General features: G+C 42.5%; 1 protein-coding gene across 4 annotated transcripts in view; it reads right to left on the reverse strand.

Annotated features, from left to right (window-relative positions):
* LOC120028240 (lissencephaly-1 homolog A) overlaps positions 1-22,776 on the reverse strand; it is a 56,589-nt gene that overhangs the window by 33,178 nt on the left and 635 nt on the right. For all 4 annotated transcript variants that reach the window (XR_005473414.1, XM_038973408.1, XM_038973406.1 and 1 more), the window contains one exon: positions 5,584-5,889. Coding sequence is in view for 3 of the 4 variants with exons in the window: in XM_038973408.1 (XP_038829336.1) it covers positions 5,584-5,615 (32 nt within the window). In the remaining variant the exon portion in view is untranslated. The remainder of the gene's footprint in view (positions 1-5,583; positions 5,890-22,776) is intronic.

Here is a 22,776-nt window from a genome sequence, read left to right on the forward strand (position 1 = left end):
AGTCACAGCCAGTGGGGGCTGCTGAGAAGGAACACAGTCACATGAAACATATTTGACTAAAGACCTGGAAAATACTAAATAGAAGTTCTTTGTGAAGCAGGAAAAAATAAAGACGCTTGAACGTCTTCCTCCTAATAAGAGGGGGGGGCTCTGTCGTGGCCTCTGGGCTTGAATCCACTGACCATGGAAAAACAAAAACGTGCTTTTCATTGGTTCAGGAAATAAGAATAGAAAAGAACTGGTTGCAAAAAATATATTTCGTAATCGTAACAGCTGACAAAATAGGCCTGACACAAGACAAATATTTGTTTTCAGAATAAGGCTTCTCACTTAAAAAAGAATATATATATAAAATGTACATCAGTGAGGAAGACCTCCAAGAACAACAAAGTTTCTCAAAAAAAGTCTAGAGTCTATAACAAAACCAGCACACAAATGTCTTCCCCATTCTTTCTCCCTGAACTAACAATCTCTATGGTGACATGTCTTATAGATCAGTGAGCAAAATGCATTCTTCTTCTACTAGACTTTCTTTCAAAAAGCATGAGCAATTTATAGAAGCTTTCACACATGCCCTGAAGAACCACCTCTCTCCCCAGCTCAATCTGACAGTTGAGTTGAGACAAAAGCATTGGCAGAGGGGAGGAAGTTTTAAATAGAACGGGAACAAGATCCATTTGTGTGCGGCTTGATAACAAACCATGAAGAGGGTGAGGGAGGGGAACAGGGGTCAGAGTATTGAGGAGGCCGGGGCAGGCGGGCAGTCAGCTGGTAACAGTCACCATTTCCCTCCAGTCAGTCCATTGTTTTAGATGTAATGACTCAAGATGTCTGCCCGGTTTCCCTCCAGGGTTCACAGAACAGACACAGCGGGACCGGCGGTTGGTCTGTCACACAGATTTGAGTGGGTGTTTTACTGTCAAGAGCCTTCTCTTAAAACACCAGGGCCAACGTACTCCACAATAGATGGAATGCAACAGATGCCGGTCCTCATCGGCCTGGCGGCTCACATGGAGCAATGGTCCCATACTGGTTTCCTGTAGTGTGTGTCCGGGCATTACATAACGGAGTAGGAGAAGAATGTGAGGAGCCTGCTCAGTGTTCTGATTAAGGAGCATGGAGGATTAGAATTCCAACGGAACACTCGATAGCGATACTGAGAGTTCCATAGGCCCCATGTCTTCGAGGCTAAACTAAAACAGTGTCAAGAGAATGACGAGTGTTCTGTAACGTCATGTGAAGGACCGACACATTCATTGTCAACTTATCTCATTACAGATAAGGTAACAGCACCAACTTAGTTCATCAACGCAAATAAAAGATGCATGGTTAGGCTAACTCTTCCTAACACAATATTATCAGATACATTTTCAAAACGCAGATCATTAAACCATTTCACCTGTTATTTTTTATTGCTTCAATAGAGTGATCAGGGGCGTGCAAATCGTTCTCCTTCACACAAAGTACATTAGTGCAACACATTCGGCAGAAAATAGCTTCAGATGACAATAGAAAGGCAAAGCTATTTGGCCAGCAGCCACACATAGCTAGCTAAGTAAATTAGCTTATAATGAAAAGGCTAGGTATTTTTTTGCAAAAACAAATGCATGATCATAATATTTCTAATGTTTATCAGAAAAATGTAGCCAGCTACATGTCCTAATGTTTTGCGTCAAGTTAATCTAACATTCTGAGAAAAGTACTGTGAGAAAAGTGGCTCCACAATAGTCAGAGTGCTGTCTGCTGATAGAACGCCGGTTCGTGAATGTAGATATTTCATTGATAATGAGAGCTTATTATTACAATAACAAGCATTTTTGATCTGCGTTTACAAAACACATCAAGATATAAAACACATCAAGATATAAAACACATCAAGATATAAAACACATCAAGATATAAAACACATAAGAAATATTTTTTAATTCCTGCATTAACGTGACCCCAGAGATTAGTGTTTTAATTAAACGCATAACCTTTGACATCTCTCCCCTCATATAGATCTGAAATCCCCTTACCAAGCCGAGCTCAGATACAACCTCACACACACCCACATATCTTAACTTTCTCTTACACAACTCTCATCATGCATCTGATCTGACACAGGGCTGTGTTAACCGTATTCCCCACCTCAGGAGTTAATTTACCAGGTTCATAGACACCACAGGGCAACAGACACCGCAGGGATGGTTACACACCTACCCTGTTATTTCTGGCTACAACAGTGTCTCCCCTGCTATTGGCTTCAACATCGGCCCTGACTTACTGCACAGATGAACACATCTGTGTGTGTGTGTAGAACTCCGCAAATCAATGCCTCTGGTTAACGATTCGTGGGACAACACACATGGGACTGTCTGAACTTCCACATAGTACAAAATCCATTGTATACCTCAGACCATTTCCTTGGCCACAAGCTAAAGAGATCTCCTCTGCACTAGGAATATTAGGCTGTGTCATCATCCACGTCCTTTGTTATATTCTGCCTCATGCCATCCTTCGGGTCACAGTTAGAGGCCAAACTGAATAGTGATCAATAACATGAGACAGGAAGGAGGAGATCAATATATTTGGGCTGGGGACCTCAGGGGTGTCTGGGACCCAAGCACCCCACCTAACTACAGATCATTGATTCTTCCTGGATGGGCCCGATAGTTTTAGTTATTATTGTTCACCTCAGTTGGTCGGTTTTAAAAATCAATGCACATCTTGTGCTGTGAGTGAGTTGGCATTTTCCTTCACTGCATCCATGTCTGTCTGATGAGAACAATGGTAACTACTAGCTAGAGTTATGTTGCTTTGTGTCTCTGGAATAGATTGAATGGTTAACAAGGCATAGATGGTTTGCACTTTGCAGTGGGGCTAGGAAGGAAACGCAATTTTCAGTGTTCACCTGCTTTCCCCACTTTGCTGAATACAGATGCATATATTGAGCTCATGGGGCTTCTAGCCCACGTAATAAAGACATTAAAACCTCTTTGGGATAGGGGGAAGTATTTTCACGTCCGGATGAAAAGCGTGCCCAAAGTAAACTGCCTGCTACTCAGGCCCAGAAGCTAGGATATGCATATAATTGGTAGATTTGGATAGAAACCTAACATTTCTAAAACAGTTTAAATTATGTCTGAGTATAACAGAACTTATTGGGAGGCGAAACCCCGAGGACAAACCGTCTAGGATTTTTTTTTTTTTTTTTTTGAGTTGACTGTTTTCAATTGGTTTTCTATGGGGAACTATATTTATGAGGCACCTGGTTGCAGTTCCTATGGCTTCCACTAGATGTCAACAGTCTTTAGAAATTGGTTGATGTTATTCTTTTGAGAAATGAAGTACGTCAAGCCAAGTGGACTCTGTTGCGCGACCTGGAGCTCGCTCCACGTTGATTTCATCCGCTATTGAACACAGTATATTCCGTCTTAAATTGTATCGATTATTTACGTTTTAGGATACCTAAGGTTGGATTAGGAAAGATGTTTGAAATGTTTGGACCAAGTTTACAGGTAACTTATTAGATCATTTGTAGTCATGTTGGGAAAGTTGAAACCGGTGAATTTCTGAATCAAACGCGCCAAATAAATGGACATTTTGGGGAAAATAAACAAGGAATTTATCGAACAAAAAGGACCATTTGTGATGTTTCTGGGACATTTTGGAGTGCCAGCAGAAGAAGATCTTCAAAGGTAAGGCCTGAATTATAGTTATTTCTGACTTTCATGTCGCACCTGCCTGGTTGAAATATTATTTTCATGTGTTTGTATGATGGGGCGCTGTCCTCAGATAATAGCATGGTTTGCTTTCGCCGCAAAGCCTTTTTGAAATCTGACACGGCGGCTGGAATAACAAGAAGTTAAGCTTTATTTTGGTGTATTGCACTTGTGATTTTATGAAAGTTAAACATTTCTAATAAAAAAAATCTATTTCGCTAGCGGAACGTCTAGCAGTAACAGGTTAACCAGCCACAGTCCATGATAAGAGTTACTGCTGATGTCACAGGTACTGCTGATGTCACATGGCTGTGTTATTCAGGGTGGCTCTCGGGAACCGCTGGTGGTGGATATCAAAGATAGGGCAGCTCAGCAAGTAATTGCAACAAAATTGTGGGTTGTGTGTCTGTTTTAACTTCTTATGGCTGAAGGGGCAGTATTGAGTAGCTTGGATGAAAGGTGCACAGAGGTGCCCAGAGTAAACGGCCTGCTCCTATGTCATAGTAGCTAATATATGCATATTATTATTAGTATTGGATAGAAAACACTCAAGTTTCTAAAACTGTTTGAATTATGTCTGAGTATAACAGAACTCATATGGCAGGCAAAAACCTGAGAAGTTCCACTTCCTGTTTGGATTTTTTCTGAGGCTTCTAGATTTTCAACCAAGCTCCCAATGAAATTACAGCGAGATATGGATGAGTTTTCACTTCCTACGGCTTCCAATAGATGTCAAAAGTCAATAGAACTTTGTCTGATGACTAATGTGAAGGGGGGCCGAAGGAGACAGGAATGAGTAATCACTTCCACGAGCTGATCACGCATTCACCATGCGCCTTCACATGAGTAGGACGTCCGTTCCATCTCTCAACTGAAGTCAATGTAGTTCTCCGGTTGGAACGTTATTCAAGATGTATGTTAACAACATTCTAAAGATTGATTCAGTACATCGTTTGCCATGTTTCTACTGACTGTAACAGAACTTTTGGACATTGTCACGTTATAGTGGATGCGCTTTGTGACTTTGGTTAGGGCTTTTGGTAAACAATTCTAAAGTAGCTAATTGGACATAAATAACGGACATTATCGAACAAATCAAGCATTTATTGTGGACCTGGGATTCCTAGGACTGCATTCTGATGAAGTTCATCAAAGGTAAGGAAACATTTATCATGTATTTTCTGGTTTCTGTTGAGTCCAACATGGCGGCTAATTTGGCTATTGTTCTGAGCTCCGTCTCAGATTATTGCATGGTTTATTTTTCGGTAAAGTTTTTTTGAAATCTGACACAGCGGTTGCATTAAGGAGAGGTATATCTATAATTCCATGTGTATAACTTGTATTATCTACATTTATGATGAGTATTTCTGTTGAAACGATGTGGCTATGCAAAAACCACTTGATGTTTTTGCAACTAGTGAATCTAACGCGCCAATGTAAACTCAGATTTTTTTATATAAATATGAACTTTATCAAACAAAACATGCATGTATTGTGTAACATGAAGTCCTATGAGTGTCATCTGATGATCATCAAAGGTTAGTGATTCATTGTATCTCTATTTCTGCTTTTTGTGACTGCTATCTTTCGCTGGAAAAATGGCTGTGCTTATTGTGGTTTTGTGGTGACCTAACATAATTGTTTGTAGTGCTTTCGTTGAAAAGCCTATTTGAAATCGGACACTTTGGTGGGATTAACAACAAGATTACCTTTAAAATGATATAAGACACATGAATGGCTGAGGAATTTTAATTATGAGATTTCTGAATTTTTGAATTTGGCGCCCTGCACTGTCACTGGCTGTTGTCATATCATCCTGGTGACGGGATTGCAGCCATAAGAAGTTAACATGGTTGGTGGTCGTGTGTGTGTTACTCACAGTTCGTCTCGTTGCCGTTGTGACAGCACCATGGTGGCAGCAGGGATATGTGGGCGGGGCCAGGGGTGGTCGAGCACAAGGCGTGGCTTTCAGCTGCTGCAGTTTCCCCCAGTCAGAAGATCAGTTCAATCTAATCAACACCAGACACACTGACAGTGATGGCGTTCCGATGCACAACGACTCCGGCTAACTGGGGGATGGAGGCTCTGCCACTAACGCAGGACTCTGCCCCCCAAAAGCTCTGGCTCCAGAAACGAGACGAGGATAAAGCCTGCAGTAGGGTTACCAGTCAGTTCTAAACCGCATCTGGAAAGAGAAAGAGCAGGAAGAATATGAGCAAGAGGAGAGAGAAAGTAGCGAGAGAGAGAAAAGGAGAGCGAGCGGTCAGTATTATGCATGACAGACACCACATAGAACTGGGGATGGGGACAAGAACATTCATATGACAGTAAAGAGCATGTGTCTAAAGCAGAGGTGGGCAAAGTTTTGGGCACAAGGATGGCATCGGGATTTAGAAATTAAACGGAGGGCCACATTTTTTGGGGGACCAAATGTTTGTTAAAATCAATTTGCGGGGGCATCCCAAGTGGCGCAGCGGTCTAAGGCACTGCGTCGTAGTGCTTGTGGCGTCACTACAGACCCGGGTTCGATCCCAGGCTGTGTCACAGCTGGTCGTTACTGTGAGATCCACGAGGCGATGCACAATTGGCCCAGCGTTGCCCGAGTTAAGAGAGGGTTTGGCAGGCCGAGATTTCCTTGTCCCATCGCGCTCTAGACTCCTGTGGTGGGCCCGGGCGCATGCAAGCTGACACGGTCGCCAGGTGTACGGTGTTTCCTCATACACATTGGTGCGGCTGGCTTCCGGGTTAAGCGAGCATTGTGTCAAGAAGCAGTGCGGCTTGGCTGGATCGTGTTGGAGGACTCACAGCTCTCGACCGTCACCTCTCCTGCGTCCGTACGGGAGTTGCAGCGATGGGACAATTGGATACCACAAAATTGGGGACAAAAAAGTGGTACTTCAATCCGGGCCACGAGAATAATAAAAAAATACGTGCCCCTTTCTACTCCCCAATTTTGTGGGCCCCCTTGGTCTAAAGCCATCTCGTCACACTACTGAGAACCAGAAAGATATGGAGAGGTCACAATAATGCAGTGGACCTCTTGAATCAATAGACTGTAATATAGGCTTGGTCAACACAATGTGACACCCAGCAAGAATTCGATACATCCTCATTTTCATCAGGTGTGTCGTGTCACCTGTTCAACTCTCCCAGTAACCCCTCTTCTTCTACCTTCCCACCACACTACTCCAGCCCTATGAGGTAGCCTGGTCAGGTCACGGTGGCAATTTAGTCTGGAGCCCTTGGTTCCCCCTGTAGGGAGTTCCTAACACATGTAGGATAGAGAGATGACCCAGATTCAGCCAGCTGCAGGCAGCCCACTTCAGTTCCCATTCCAATGGCTGTCCAATAGAACAGTAGAAAGCAGGACAGACTAATGGCCGACTGTACAGCCAAATCTCCAGGCAGACCCACACTAATTTCTCCATTTCCCTCAGAATTGGCTGATAACAATACAAATGAAATCAACTGACAAGGGCTTCAAAACAACAGGGCTCAAATAATTATTTTAATAATTCAATCAATCGCCTTTTTGGTCTCATGGTTTCTAAACATCTCATTACTTAATTTTATACAAACTCAAAGTAAGAGGGCATGAGTGCTTCCAAGCATACAGGAAAACATACTACACTCAGGAACCAATTGATGGTACTTGGGATTAACCTGAGTTTACAACCAAGGCCAACCGCCACGGTAAGCCTCTTAGTCTACTGGGAGCAGGATCACGTCGTCTCACCCAGACCAGTACACAAAACAGCTGTTAAATGCTAAGGGGGAATCTCAAAGTATTTTCCTTGATTCCTGGGCTTCTCCTCCAATGCATTCCTCGTGTACCTACTCCTCATTTCATTCTCAACGACTGACGAGAGCATTGGAAGAGAAGATCAATTCCAGCCTTTGCTTCAACATAGAACCCAGGACAGGGTGATCCAAAGGCACAGGGCTCCACGTTGACTAGTATTTGCAGACGCTCTGGATAAGAGCGTCTGCTAAATGACTTAAATGTAAATGTATTTGTGTTTTATTAAGATCCCCATTAGCTGTTGCAAAAGCAGCAGCTACTCTTCCTGGGGCCCACATAAAACAGAACATAAATAGACAAGAACTGCTCAAGGACTTTATAAAGGCACACGTAGCCTACATATCAATGTATTCAAACTATTTTGGCAAATAGGGGAGAGGCGTTGCAACTAGAGGTCGACCGATTATGATTTTTTATTTTATTTATGTATTTTTTATTTCACCTTTATTTAACCAGGTAGGCCAGCTGAGAACAAGTTCTCATTTACAACTATGACCTGGCCAAGATAAAGCAACAGTGCGACACAAACAACAGAGTTAAACATGGAATAAACAAACGTACAGTCAATAACACAATAGAAAAGTCTATATACAGTGTGTGCAAATGAAGATTAGGGAGGGAAGGCAATAAATAGGCCATAGCATCTAAATAATTACAATTTAGCACGGAAGCAGTGTTGTATGACATTCGTCTGGAGGTTAGTTAAGTGTCCAAAGAAGGGCCAGAAGTGTACAAAATGGTGTCGTCTGCGTAGAGGTGGATCAGAGAATCACCAGCAGCAAGAGCAACATCATTGATGTATACAGAGAAGAGAGTCGGCCCGAGAATTTAACCCTGTGGCACCCCCATAGAGACTGCCAGAGATCCGGACAACAGGCCCTCCGATTTGACACACTGAACTCTATCGCATCTACCAGGAGAGGCAGTCATTTGAGAAACCAAGGCTGTTGAGTCTGCCAATAAGAATGCGGTGATTGACAGAGTCAAAAGCCTTGGCCAGGTCGATGAATACGGCTGCACGGTAATGTCTCTTATCGATGGCGGTTATAATATCGTTTAGGACCTTGAGCGTGGCTGAGGAGCACCCAAGACCAGCTCGGAAACCAGATTGCCTAGCGGAGAAGGTACGGTGGGATTCGAAATGGTTGGTGATCTGTTTGTTGACTTGGCTTTCGATGACCTTGGAAAGGCAGGGTAGGATAGATATAGGTCTGTAGCAGTTTGGGTCTAGAGTGTCTCCCGCTTTGAAGAGGGGGATGATCGCTGCAGCTTTCCAATTTTTGGGGATCTCAGACGATACGAAAGAGAGGTTGAACAGGCTAGTAATAGGGGTTGCAACAATGGCGGCAGATAATTTTAGAAAGACAGGGTCCAGATGGTTTAGCCCAGCTGATTTGTAGGGGTCCAGATTATGCAGCTCTTTCCGAACATCAGCCATCTAGATTTGGGTGAAGGAGAAATGGGGGAGGCTTGGGCAAGTTGCTGTGGGGAGTGCAGAGCTGTTGACCGGAGTAGGGGTAGCCAGGTGGAAAGCATGACCAGCCGTAGAAAAACGCTTATTGAAATTCTCAATTAGGTGGATTTATCAGTGGTGACAGTGTTTCCTAGCCTCAGTGCAGTGGGCAGCTGGGCGGAGGTGCTCTTATTCTCCATGGACTTTAGTGTCTCAGAACTTTTTGGAGCTACAGGATACAAATTTGTTTGAAAAAGCTAACCTTAGCTTTCCTAACTGACTGTGTATATTGTTTCCTAACTTTCCTGAAAAGTTGCATATCGCGGGGGCTATTTGATGCTAATGCAGAACGCCACAGGATGTTTTTGTGCTGGTCAAGGGCAGTCAGGTCTGGAGTGAACCAAGGGCTATATCTGTTCCTGGTTCTACATTTTTTGAAAGGGGCATGCTTATTTAAGATGGTGAAGTAAGCACGTTTAAAGAATAACCAGGCATCCTCTACTGACGAAATGAGGTCAATATCCTTCCAGGATACCCAGGCCAGGTCGATTAAAATGGCCTGCTCGCTGAAGTGTTTTAGGGAGCGTTTGACAGTGATGAGGGGTGGTCGTTTGACAGCGGACCCATTACGAACACTATATAATATAATAAAAAATGAAATATGTTCAATTTGGTTTAAATAATGCAAAAAAAAAAGTAGTGTTAGAGAAGAAAGTAAAAGTGCAATATGTGCCATGTAAAAAAACGAACGTTTAAGTTCCTTTTAACTTGAGTCTTCAATACTCCGTTTTAGGTTGTAGTTATTATACGACTATTTCTCTCTATACCATTTGTATTTCATAGACCTTTGACTATTGGATGTTCTTATAGGCACGATAGTATTTCCAGCCTAATCTCAGGAGTTGATAGGCTTGAAGTCATAAACAGCACCGTGCTTCAAGCATTACGAAAAGCTGCTGGCAAACGGAAGAAAGTGCGGTTTGAATGAATGCTTACGAGCCTGCTGCTGCCTACCACCACTCAGTCAGACCGCTCTATCAAATATCAAGACTTAATTATAATATAAACACACAAAAATACGAGCCTTAAGTCATTAATAAATGGTTTTTAAAAAACAGATTACCGATTGTTATGAAAACTTGAAAATCGGCCCCAATTAAAATCGGCCATTCCGATTAATCGGTCGACCTCTAGTTGTAACCTACTGGAAGAACATTCAATACATTCCTTATATTAGTCAACAGTCAATTTGAAGCCTAGGTGACCCTAAGGCTGGGGAATTTCCACCTGTTGCTTTTTTGCAAGAAAAAGGGAACCCACTTTGACAGCAAGAGAAGTACCTACATCAAATCTAGAGACAAAACGTATAAAAGCAGAGGTTGCCTAGTCAATAGATTAGGGCTGTCCCTAACAACAAAAAATCTTGGTTGACAGAGTCATCTGTTCTTTCGACCAATTGATTGGTAGACATTTTTTTTTAAATGTGTATTTTTCTATATATATATATATATATATATATATATATATATATATATATATATATATATATATATATATATTATACACACACACACAGCTCAAAAAAATAAAGGGAACACTAAAATAACACATCCTAGATCTGAATGAATGAAATATTCTTATTAAATACTTTTTTCTTTACATAGTTGAACGTGCTGACAACAAAATCACACAAAAATTATCAATGGAAATCAAATTTATCAACCCATGGAGGTCTGGATTTGGAGTCACACTCAAAATTAAAGTGGAAAACCACACTACAGGCTGATCCAACTTTGATGTAATGTCCTTAAAACAAGTCAAAATGAGGCTCAGTAGTGTGTGTGTGTGTGGCCTCCACATGCCTGTATGACCTCCCTACAACGCCTGGGCATGCTCCTGATGAGGTGGCGGATGGTCTCCTGAGGGATCTCCTCCCAGACCTGGACTAAAGCATCCGCCAACTCCTGGACAGTCTGTGGTGCAACGTGGCGTTGGTGGATGGAGCGAGACATGATGTCCCAGATGTGCTCAATTGGATTCAGGTCTGGGGAACCGGCGGGCCAGTCCATAGCATCAATGCCTTCCTCTTGCAGGAACTGCTGACACACTCCAGCCACATGAGGTCTAGCATTGTCTTGCATTAGGAGGAACCCAGGGCCAACCGCACCAGCATATGGTCTCACAAGGGGTCTGAGGATCTCATCTCGGTACCTAATGGCAGTCAGGCTACCTCTGGCGAGCACAAGGAGGGCTGTGCGGCCCCCCAAAGAAATGCCACCCCACACCATGACTGACCCACCGCCAAACCGGTCATGCTGGAGGATGTTGCAGGCAGCAGAACGTTCTCCACGGCGTCTCCAGACTCTGTCACGTCTGTCACATGTGCTCAGTGTGAACCTGCTTTCATCTGTGAAGAGCACAGGATGCCAGTGGCGAATTTGCCAATCTTGGTGTTCTCTGGCAAATGCCAAACGTCCTGCACGATGTTGGGCTGTAAGCACAACCCCCACCTGTGGACGTCGGGCCCTCATACCACCCTCATGGAGTCTGTTTCTGACCGTTTGAGCAGACACATGCACATTTGTGGCCTGCTGGAGGTCATTTTGCAGGGCTCTGGCAGTGCTCCCCCTGCTTCTCCTTGCACAAAGGCGGAGGTAGCGGTCCTGCTGCTGGGTTGTTGCCCTCCTACGGCCTCCTCCACGTCTCCTGATGTACTGGCCTGTCTCCTGGTAGCGCCTCCATGCTCTGGACACTATGCTGACAGACACAGCAAACCTTCTTGCCACAGCTCGCATTGATGTGCCATCCTGGATGAGCTGCACTACCTGAGCCACTTGTGTGGGTTGTAGACTCCGTCTCATGCTACCACTAGAGTGAAAGCACCGCCAGCATTCAAAAGTGACCAAAATATCAGCCAGGAAGCATAGGAACTGAGAAGTGGTCTGTGGTCACCACCTGCAGAACCACTCCTTTATTGGGGGTGTCTTGCTAATTGCCTATAATTTCCACCTGTTGTCTATTCCATTTGCACAACAGCATGTGAAATTTATTGTCAATCAGTGTTGCTTCCTAAGTGGACAGTTTGATTTCACAGAAGTGTGATTGACTTGGAGTTACATTGTGTTGTTTAAGTGTTCCCTTTATTTTTTTGAGCAGTATATATATATATATATATATATATATATATATATATGTTTGAATAAAATCCACTATATGTAGGTTACTGTCTGATGCTTAAGCACAGCAATTAAAAATTAAGACACAAATTAAAGGAGCCAGAGATTACAGCCTAACCAAAAGACAAAAAAATCCTGTTCCAGACCCGCCCCTCTTCCTCCCGCTGCTGGTCTTCCCAGATTCTGCCATTAGGCAACTTCTAGTTGACGATAATATGCTACACCAGCGTTGCCAAGTTATCATACCATTTCTACTGATCTGCGTGCCAGTTATTATTTTCATTTAATTTATAATGAAGTCTTCATCTCTCAAAATCAATGTCATGTGGTTAATCAAATCTATCTAAATGAAAAATTTAAAAGTAACTTCTATTACCATTGCCAATAAATATATATCCTATAAATCACGTTTGCTATGCATGGCCTGTCAGCAAGGAACTTGAAACATTGTATCAACTATTAACTTGGGTCTGGCCTGAAGCTTGCTCTAGCAAACTGGAACAATTTTATAAAATATTCTGGGCCCTCAGTTTACTGCACCAGTGAGCTCCTGACAGACAGACACAGCAGTAGGCTATTTGCATAAGTAAATAATCAGGTAGGCCTTTATGACATTTCCACCAGATCTGAGCTAGACATTTTTTTCCACCTTTCATGCTGAATGGTTATAGAAAGAGAAAGCTGGAAAGATTGCTCAAATTGACAATAGTTCCTCAAAGTAGCCTTTTTTCAATGATTAAAAAAACGGACTTCCTTTACCTTCTTTTTGAGGCAAAGAAAAATTACTTTGTCTTAACTCACCATCAGTGTGAAGCTTCTCAATCAGAAATAGTATCAGATCCCCAAATGGGCACATGTATAAGCCTACATTTGCACGCGGAAAAGGTAGCCTAGGCGTAATCAGGTGCATGTCCTTACAAGATTAACAGGAGCGCTCCAAACAAAATAATGAATAGATATGTAAATGGAATGAAATAAACCGTAAATGGAATGAAATAAACCAACACTTGTCACAAGTTAAACCTAGGTTGTGTACTCTGCAAACAACGTGTCCACTCCTACAACGCTAAAAATGTAATAAAATAAATGCATTAAAATAAATGACCCTTACCAAACATTGTAGATGAGAAATTATGGTAATTAACGGTAAATGTACAACTGGTGATACTGGTGTGCCATCCCTGCGGCCTCAACAATGGATTAGTCCACTCAAACAAGTGTCTCGTGTGCCATAATATTTTATTTTGCCACAGCTCACCTAAAAATCAAATAAAAAGTCGACCAACAGCCAATCAACCCCAAAAAAATATTTTAAGAAATTTGACCAGTCAACTAAAGGGGTCAGCCCTACAATAGATTCTACACAAAACCAGCATTGAGGAATACCGGAATCAATAAAAAACGGAAACAGTGGTTCTTTATCAGCGGTTGGTGGACTTGACACTGATGTAGCAGTGCAGTCAGAACTGGCTATCAGCAGCAGATAGCTAGAGGAAAGATACATGGGGCTTTGGCTTTGAACTCTGCTGTGAATGTGAAGTACCCTGGGCACCACCTGACCTATGAACACTGATGTCATCACCATGCCAGCGGTAACCACCCTGTCATACACTGACTGCAGGGGGAAAGTCTCAGGGGTTTATTCAGTGAGGTGAATCGTTCACAACGTTGCAGATAGAACACAGCATTGGTTGCTCCCATGTGTCATACACTCCAGACAGGGGCTACATGGCTGGCAACATGAAAGCAGTAGGCTTGCTCTGGATAAAAGCCTGCTAAATGACTGTAGTGCAATCTAACATGTTGATTTCCCAAACTAGATATTTTTACTATTAATAGCTGGCTTCTGTGTGTAATTTGTGTATCGTGTTTGACATTGCTCTTTACCATTCTCATTACAGTGTTTTGTCAGTAGTAAGTACACTGTTGGAGCTAGTGTTGTCACAATACCAACGGTACAATACCAGGCCAAGTATCACAATACCAAGTAGTATCGCGATACCACAGAGGGAAAAAATAAAAATAAATCTGTTCTAGCGTCCTGTTGGTCACGTACCCCAGACTCACGTACCCCAGTTCCCGTTTTCTAAACGTTCTGCGCATGTGCTACACAAAAACCTGTCACTGAAATTCACAATTCACACGCAATACAACACATTGAATTTCACTTCATATTGTTCAGTGTATAATAGGAAACTGCATAGAATGGCTGATTTGCCAATATTTGTTAAGGCCTACCTGTGACTTGGCTGGAGGAATGGGAGAAAGGACTAAACATGCATAATGATCTGCATGTCATTGTGTCACATCTCATGAGTAGCAGAACCCTTTCCTTTCTTTCCATGCCAATCACATTTGCCTAGACCTACTGTCAGGTTACCAGGTTCTTAGATAGCTAGGTAACATGACTGAACAACGTTTGGTAATGTAGCTATCTAACAACCTGGTAACCAATAATTAGCGACCCAGGAACAGTTTAAAAACGGCCTGCTGAATGAGTGTTCAATAGTGAAACAGCAGCAGACTATTCCAATAATCTTGATTATCATCATACCCAAGGTGATGTGAGTGTGTGTGTGTGTGTGTGTGTATCTTTGCTCAGAGTTCTCCAACTTTCCCTGTGGTCAGACAGGGCTCTACAGTGCGACCACTTAACTCGCATATGCACATAAATATTTTAGTTGACAGACCTGGAGCTTAGAAAAACTATGTATTCTTGCATCAATCTAAGTAATTTTTTTAATCGAAACATGTCAGTTTAAGCTAGAGATATCAGCATTTGCCAATGTCACACCTCCGCACCTGCGGTGAAAGAGCTGGGGCTGTGTTTATCAGACCATGAGACATCCCGATAATCTTGTCTTCCCACAAAACCGTCTGTAGCGTCCGAACGGTTTGACCTAGAAAAGGGGAGACTCTCAAACACGATGGTGGTCTCCGCTTTGCTCTACGACCCCCACAAGTGTCAAGGGACTCATCTATAGATGGTACAGTCGATGTGCCAAATTCTGTTAGTAGCGTGCAAACAGTCACAGGACTCATCTTTAGGTAACCAGTACCGTTTTTTTATTTTTATGAATGGACGTACGAAGGTATTTTAAAGGCCAAATTCAATATTTTAATCAAATTACCACTTTTTTTATACCTAAAGGGGTCCTAAAATTCCAAATCAAAATGATCCATAACTTATTTATTTTTTTAACTCAGCTTAGAACCCCCCAACGGCTTAGACTTTTAATAGTTCATCGCTAATATTTTTCATTGAGCTCCTGAATTTCTTAATGCGCCTATTTTTCAACTTAGGCGCAAACCTACTCCTTGTAAAACAAAGTCAGCGTAGAGCCCTGTCAGGCATGGCACAGTAAAGACTCAATATTCTAAGAATGGCTCAATTCACAGGGAATCTTTCTTAGTCAACACTCCACTGACACTAAAAACAGGAACACAATGTTTGAAACCATCTAGGTAATGTCAATAACTGTTATAAAAATGCAGTCTTTGTGAGGCAAGTTCTCACAGCCTTCAAACAGTGAGGTGTAGGTGAATTTACAATATCTTGATTTACAATCAACTAAGACTAGTAGGCTAGTTGACATCTGATTATACATGTAAAGAATAATAAAAGCAGTAAGCAGATTAGCTGTAGGCCTACAATAGCATATCAAAGATCAAAATCTAGAGATGTAAGCATGAGTCAACAGGCTAACAGAATAACCGTTGAATTTCTTCAACATCTTAATCCTTACAATAGTAATGTACACTGATATTGCATTTAGTCAATGCCTTTCTGAAGTCCAACAAAGCCATAAACAAAGGAATGGCAAATGCTTCAGCGGTACACTTCTATGGAATGATGGAAACAATGGGTGGCGCACACGTGCTATTTAGCAGCATGTAGTATTTAGCAGCTCTACCATACTGTGCCAAACAAAGAATACAGCAATAGGGATTAGAAGAATCCCTGCCCAGGGGCAAGTCCAATATCACTGCATTCCCTTTCCCAGATTTCCACATCCAAGTACCAATCACAATAGCATGATTCCTTTGCTGTTGCCACCCCCACAACAATCCAAAATGTCTTTGAATATAGAGTGCATTAAATGTTGAAGCCCTGGGCCTGTACTCAAAGCCTCTCGGTTTAGGAAAGTTGATCTAGGATCAGGTCTCCAGTCTATTTGAAAAGCAAAACTGATCCTAGATCAGCACTAGCTTTATGAATGCAGGGCCCTGACTACCTCTCGTCTGTCACCTGACTGTTGTGATTATTGGATGAATAATCGCTACAGGCCAGGGCTCTATATTGCGACCATTTTACTTGCATATGCGCCTAAATATTTTGCCGTGGGACCTGGAATTTTTATTTAGGAGCACCAGCGCACGTAGAAAAGTGAAAATAAATCAGATCATAATTGTTGCAATGATTACTTCCCTGTGCCGCAGCCCGAGTGCCACGGAGAATACAGTGAGCACAGATTGACACTCATCCTTGCATCACTACTAGAAAGAAAACGACTTGTCACCTCATTTTTCAAATGGCTCCAACATTTCTTTAGCCCTATTCAGACGGGATAAGTTTTATTGGGAGTGGTCGGGTAATGTAATTAAATGCACAAAACACCACATCTGTCATTTTAGTTCCACCCGAATCTGCCATGTCATTAATTTTTACATGGCAGGAGCGTAATAAATCGAACCAAACGCCGAGGTCCTCTGATAATTGTAGTCCCGTGTGAATCAACATTAGAGAAATTTCTGAGTTTCACAGGTGTTGCTCACGGTTTGAGAAACAAAAAAAGATTGGATAAATTGAACAAAATGCTATGCATAGCCTATATATGAAGGGCCTACATGTATCAACTTTCAGTGAATGCTTTTATTTACAGTACCAGTCAAAAGTTGACACCTACTCATTCCAGGACATCAACTATGAAATAACACATATGGAATCACGCCGTAACCAACAAAGTGTTAAACAAAACATTTTAGATTCTTCAAAGTAGCCACCCTATTGCCTTTATAACAGCTTCGCACACTCATTCTCACAACCAGATTCATAAGGTAGTCACCTGGAATGCATTTAAATGAACAGGTCTGCCATGTTAACTTCTTTGGTATAGGGGGCAGCATTTTCACTTTTGGATGAATTTCGTGCCCATAGGGAACTGCCTCCTACTCTGTCCCACATGCTAATATATGCATATTATTATTACTATTGGATAGAAAACACTCTGAAGTTTCTAAAACTGTTTGAATGATGTCTGTGAGAATAACAGAACTCATATGGCAGGCAAAAACCTGAGAAAAAATCCAAACAGGAAGTGAAAAATCTGAGAGTGGTCGTTGTTAAAGTCATCGCCTATTCAATTCCCTGTAATATATGGATCTGTTTGCACTTCATACGCCTTCCACTAGATGTCAACAGTCAGTAGAACGTGGAATGAAGCTTATGCTGTGTTGTGGGACCGGATGGGAATGAGTCAGTGGTCTGGCAGATTGCCAGTTCTTGATCGCGCGCTTTCCTCATTATATCGTCTTGCGCTCCATTACTTATAGAGACTGAAAAGAATTCTCCGGTTGGAACCTTATTGGATATAAATTATAACAACATCCTGAAGATTGATTCTCTACTTACTTTGACCAGTTTATTCGACCTGGAATATAACTTTTTGAAGTTTTCGTCCGACGTTTGCCTGCATCTGCGCGAGAGTTTGGACACGTGCACTACACATGCTAGTAAAATTAGCTAATTGGACATAAGTAATGGACATTATCGTACAAAACAACGATTTATTGTGGAACTAGGATTCCTGGCACTGCATTCTGATGAAGATAATCAAAGGGAATATTTATGATGTTATTTCGTATTTCTGTTGACTCCAACATGGCGGAGAAATGTTGTTACTATCTGAGCGCCGTCTCAGATTATTGTATGGTGTGCTTTTTACGTAAACTTTTTTTTTTTAAATTATCTGACACAGCGGTTGCATTAGGAACAAGTGTATCTTTAATTATATGTAAAACATGCATCTTTCAAAGTTTCTGATGAGTATTTCTATTATTTGACGTGGCTCTCTGTAATTACTCCGGATATTTTGGAGGCTTTTCTGAACATGGCGCAAATGTAAACCGAGATTTGTGGATATAAATATGCACATTATCGAACAAAACATAAATGTATTGTGTAACATGATGTCATATGAGTGTCATCTGATGAAGATGTTCAAAGGTTAGGCTATCATTGAGCTAAACGACTATCGCTCTGTAGCACTCACTTCCGTCATCATGAAGTGCTTTGAGAGATCATATCACCTCCACCATACCTGACACCCTAGACCCACTCCAATTTGCTTACAGCCCCAATAGGTCCACAGACTACGCAATCACACTGCACTGCCCTAACCCACCTGGACAAGAGGAATACCTATGTAAGAATGCTGTTCATAGATTACAGCTCAGCATTTAACACCACAGTACCCTCCAAACTCGTCATTAAGCTAGAGACCATGGGTCTCGACCCCACCCTGTGCAACTGGGTCCTGGACTTACTGACGAGCCGCCCCCAGGTGGTGAAGGTAGGAAACATCACCTCCAATCCACTGATCCTCAACTCTGGGGCCCCACAAGGGTGCGTGCTCAGCCCCCTCCTGTACACCCTTTTCCATGACTGCATGGCCAAGCACGCCTCGACCACAATCATCAAGTTTGCAGCTGACAACAGTAGTAGGCTTGATTACCAACGATGACGGGACAGCCTATAGGGAGGTGGTGAAAGCCTTCAGAGTGTGGTGTCTGGAAAATAACCTCACACTCAACGTAAACAAAACAAAGGATGATCGTGGACTTCAGGAAACAGCAGAGGGAGCACCCCCCTATCCACATCGACGGGACAGCAGTGGAGAAGGTGGAAAGCTTCAAGTTCCTCGGCGTACACATCACAGACAAACTGAAATGGTCCACCCACACAGACAGTGTGGTGAAGAAGGCGCAACATCAACAGCGCCTCTTCAACCTCAGGAGGCTGAAGAAATGTGTTTTGGCACATAAAACCCTCACAAACTTTTACAGATGCACAATCGAGAGCATCCTGTCGGGCTGTATCACTGCCTGGTACGGCAACTGCTCCGCCCACAACCGCAAGGCTCTCCAGAGGGTAGTGAGGTCAGCACAACGCATCACCGGGGGCAAACTACCTGCCTTCCAGGACACCTACACCACCCGATGTCACAGGAAAGCCAAAAAGATCATCAAGGACAACAACCAACCGAGCCACTGCCTGTTCACCCCGCTATCATCGCGCACCCACACACTGAATAAGCTGCCCTGCCATAACACCAGCATGTGGAGGGGGGGGGGGGGGGGTTTCTTCTAAAATAACAGACCCCCCAACATGGCCTAAGCTACATACAGATGGGATTTTCAGAGCTAGTTATTCTCTAAATAATTACAAGCTTTGCACAGTATTTCCCTTCTAGGCAGGCAGGGCACTCCTGCAGAAATTATTTGAAGAGCTTTATCACTAATTGATAATGACGGGATTGAACATCTGGGACACACTGCAGTCTTCCAGGGGTTATCAACTGGGCTGGCTGCAATGGCTATTATACAAGCTAAACTATCCAGGGATAAAATGGAAGCCTGCTGCTACTATTCATTCAGATAAAACATTCATTCTTAAACTTAACACATACCAAACGGAACATATCTTAGCCTTGTTGACTAGCCACATCCTAGCGAGAGTTGTGGGAGAAGTCAATCTTGGCTACTCTTCCTTCCATGCATATTTAAGCAGTCCAATTGAAACAGATGGCAGGAGGGAGGAACCATGATCGAGTGCAGTGACTGAATGTGCACTGCTGCTGCCGAGAAGCAAAGTGAGGCCAATAAAGCATGGTCTGGCCATCAATGCTGTCAGAGTCCCCTGATAGAAAAGCCATGATTAGCAGATCAAAGTAAACATCCTCTGAGGGAGTGCTGTGCTCAGCAGCAACACTGTGGTCTGTACTACAAACAGGACTCTGGGAGAGTCTGAGAAGAGGTGATGCTACAGGCCAGGGCAACACATCAGTGAGTGGTAGCTAAACCACTGACACAAGACAAACTTTTATAATGCTATTCATTATATAATTAATCTCAAAGTGCTTTAAAATGCACCAAAATTACATAGGATAAGGTTACTTAACAAATCCAAGTTGACTGCACATAGGCCAACATTAAACTGATGAGAACATAGATAGAATTAAGGGTTTTCGGTATATTTTCAATTGATCCATGTAGGCTATGCAGTGCACTGTGCAAATCAAGGATCAAGACATTATCCATTTTTAGTTATGCATTACAGGATTTGGGAATCAAGCTGCTATATAGAACAATGGCATGAGCTGACAGAAGATATTACACATACTGTCACCATATTTCCCAGTCTTTCCAGGATGTCGGGGGGGATTTTCAGGCACAAATGCCCGATTTTGCTAAGGCAATTCTGACATATGCATTAATTGACAAATTTGGGGAACATTCTTGGGTGAGAGGTGGCTTCATTGAACCATATTATGCAGTAAATGTGCAGTGATTGGTTGAAATAGTAGGCCTTTTTGTACTGCAGTGATGGGTCAGTTTTATGCAACAATATTGTGATGATTTGACTTATGCGGAAATAGTGGAGTGATTTCCAATTCCTCGCATAATATGCATGAAATGATTGATTAAAAAATGTGGGATTACAGAAACCTGGAAAGACTGATTTCCAATCCAAAACCCATTGAATGAGCAGTGGCACCAAGCCGTCATGTGAAGGTGAACCCAACCTGGCTGTCCCAGATCCAGAGAAAGGAGGGGAGCTGCTGGCCTGGCAGGTCATTACTAGCAGTGTGTGTGTGTGTGTGTGTGTGTGTGTGTGTGTGTGTGTGTGTGTGTGTGTGTGTGTGTGAGACCAGTCCTCCTGTGCTGAAGGTCAGCAGCCACTGTCCTACTGTGACCTCTGGGCTGGAGCTCAAATCAGGGTAACTTGGGCATCTGGTGCCGACTGTGTCAGTGAGGCACTCGGCATTCACAAAAATGACACACCCTGTCTCATCCTCTCCATCTCCCTTACCCTGCCTCCTCCTCCACAGAGAGGGTAATCAAACACCCTCCCCAGAGCAATTTGAAAAAACAAATTTTCGATGTCGCTATTGGTCAGGTACTACTCAAAAAACTGAAAGGCAGGCTGAACACTCAGTCCAGTTGACATAGTTCCACCTCTGATAACAGCCAAATATCACAGCATGTGTGTATAGCCATTTTGTACAATAGATATTTGAGGGTACACGTGTGTTTATATTCTCACGATAATGTGCTTTATTTTCTAAATGAGCCTGGAAAGTTGTCAAGCCTGCAACCACAAACAAGTAGCCTATTAACAGATCTCACAACTTCAACATCTCTGATTGCTTACATCAAGTGACTGTACCTATTCAACCAAGAACCACATTAGCTACAACTGAAGGAAGAAATATAGCTACCGAGTTATTAATTGAAGCTCCACTCCTAAAACAATCCCATCATCATTTCAGTTGCATCAGCTGTTGCAGCAATCCTTACAGGCGTAGCCAAGCTCTGGTCTGTCCAGGATGAAATAGTACATTAAGGGGAGGAGGACTGTATAGCAAAGGATCCTGGCTACAAACAAGACAGGGGTACCATCTACAAGGCGGGCGAGGAGGAGAATGACTAGTCAGTTTCAGTGGAAAGTGATGCAGGCTGAAGGATCCATTCTGCAGTAGCAGAGGGGTGGCGTCTTTTCTAACCGAATAGAGGGTATCACTGCCTTTCAACCCACATGTGATCAAACTGAAACTATAGTCGATCCTTAATCGATATCAATCCCCAAATAAAAGGAAAAAATATTTTAGAAAACATAGGTTTCAAGCTGAAGTTATTGGTCAATGCAAATGGTAGTTTTCCTTCAACTCCTCTTTTTTTCACCAATGTGCTCCACCATTATTTTTATAAACTGAATGCATAAATTCAGACTTAGGTCATTCGTGAAACAGAGCCAACTTGCAGTGAATGATTTCTGTAAAAACGTTACCGGTCTAATGTAGAGCCTTGCTGATGACAGATCACAAAACGTTGATCAAAGTAGTCCAGTTGACTGGATGTAACGTTATGGATGGAGTAGGGTAGCTAGTGGCTACACAGGAAACATACAACTAGCTTGGTAGCTAGCGGAGTTAAAAAAGGTATCAAAATGTCAGACCACATCTATTGTTTCACATGACATTCGGCCAATACTAGGAAAATAACATATTTAGACTTAGCTAGTTACTTACTGAATAGCTGTCAAAATAAATTAAATACAACCGATTGTATACGCCCTTTTCCATTATTGAACATTCTAAAATCGTGGGTAACGTTACCTAGCTAAAGTTATCTAGCTTGTCACAAAGTGTTCAAGCAGATGTCGAGTGTAAAACGACATCTAGCTAACACCACACATTAGTTGGTAAGTATTTGTAGACGGTATGTTTAACTGTCTCAATTCATGACCTACATATATATATGATCGCCAGCGATCGCAAGGTAGACTAGACTAGAGCGCGCACGCTAGTTAGCCTCAAAATTCGAATGCGAGTTGAAGTAATGAATTGTACTTCACCAATA

This window comes from Salvelinus namaycush, chromosome 34, assembly GCF_016432855.1.
Source record: "Salvelinus namaycush isolate Seneca chromosome 34, SaNama_1.0, whole genome shotgun sequence".
Taxonomy (NCBI): domain Eukaryota; kingdom Metazoa; phylum Chordata; class Actinopteri; order Salmoniformes; family Salmonidae; genus Salvelinus; species Salvelinus namaycush.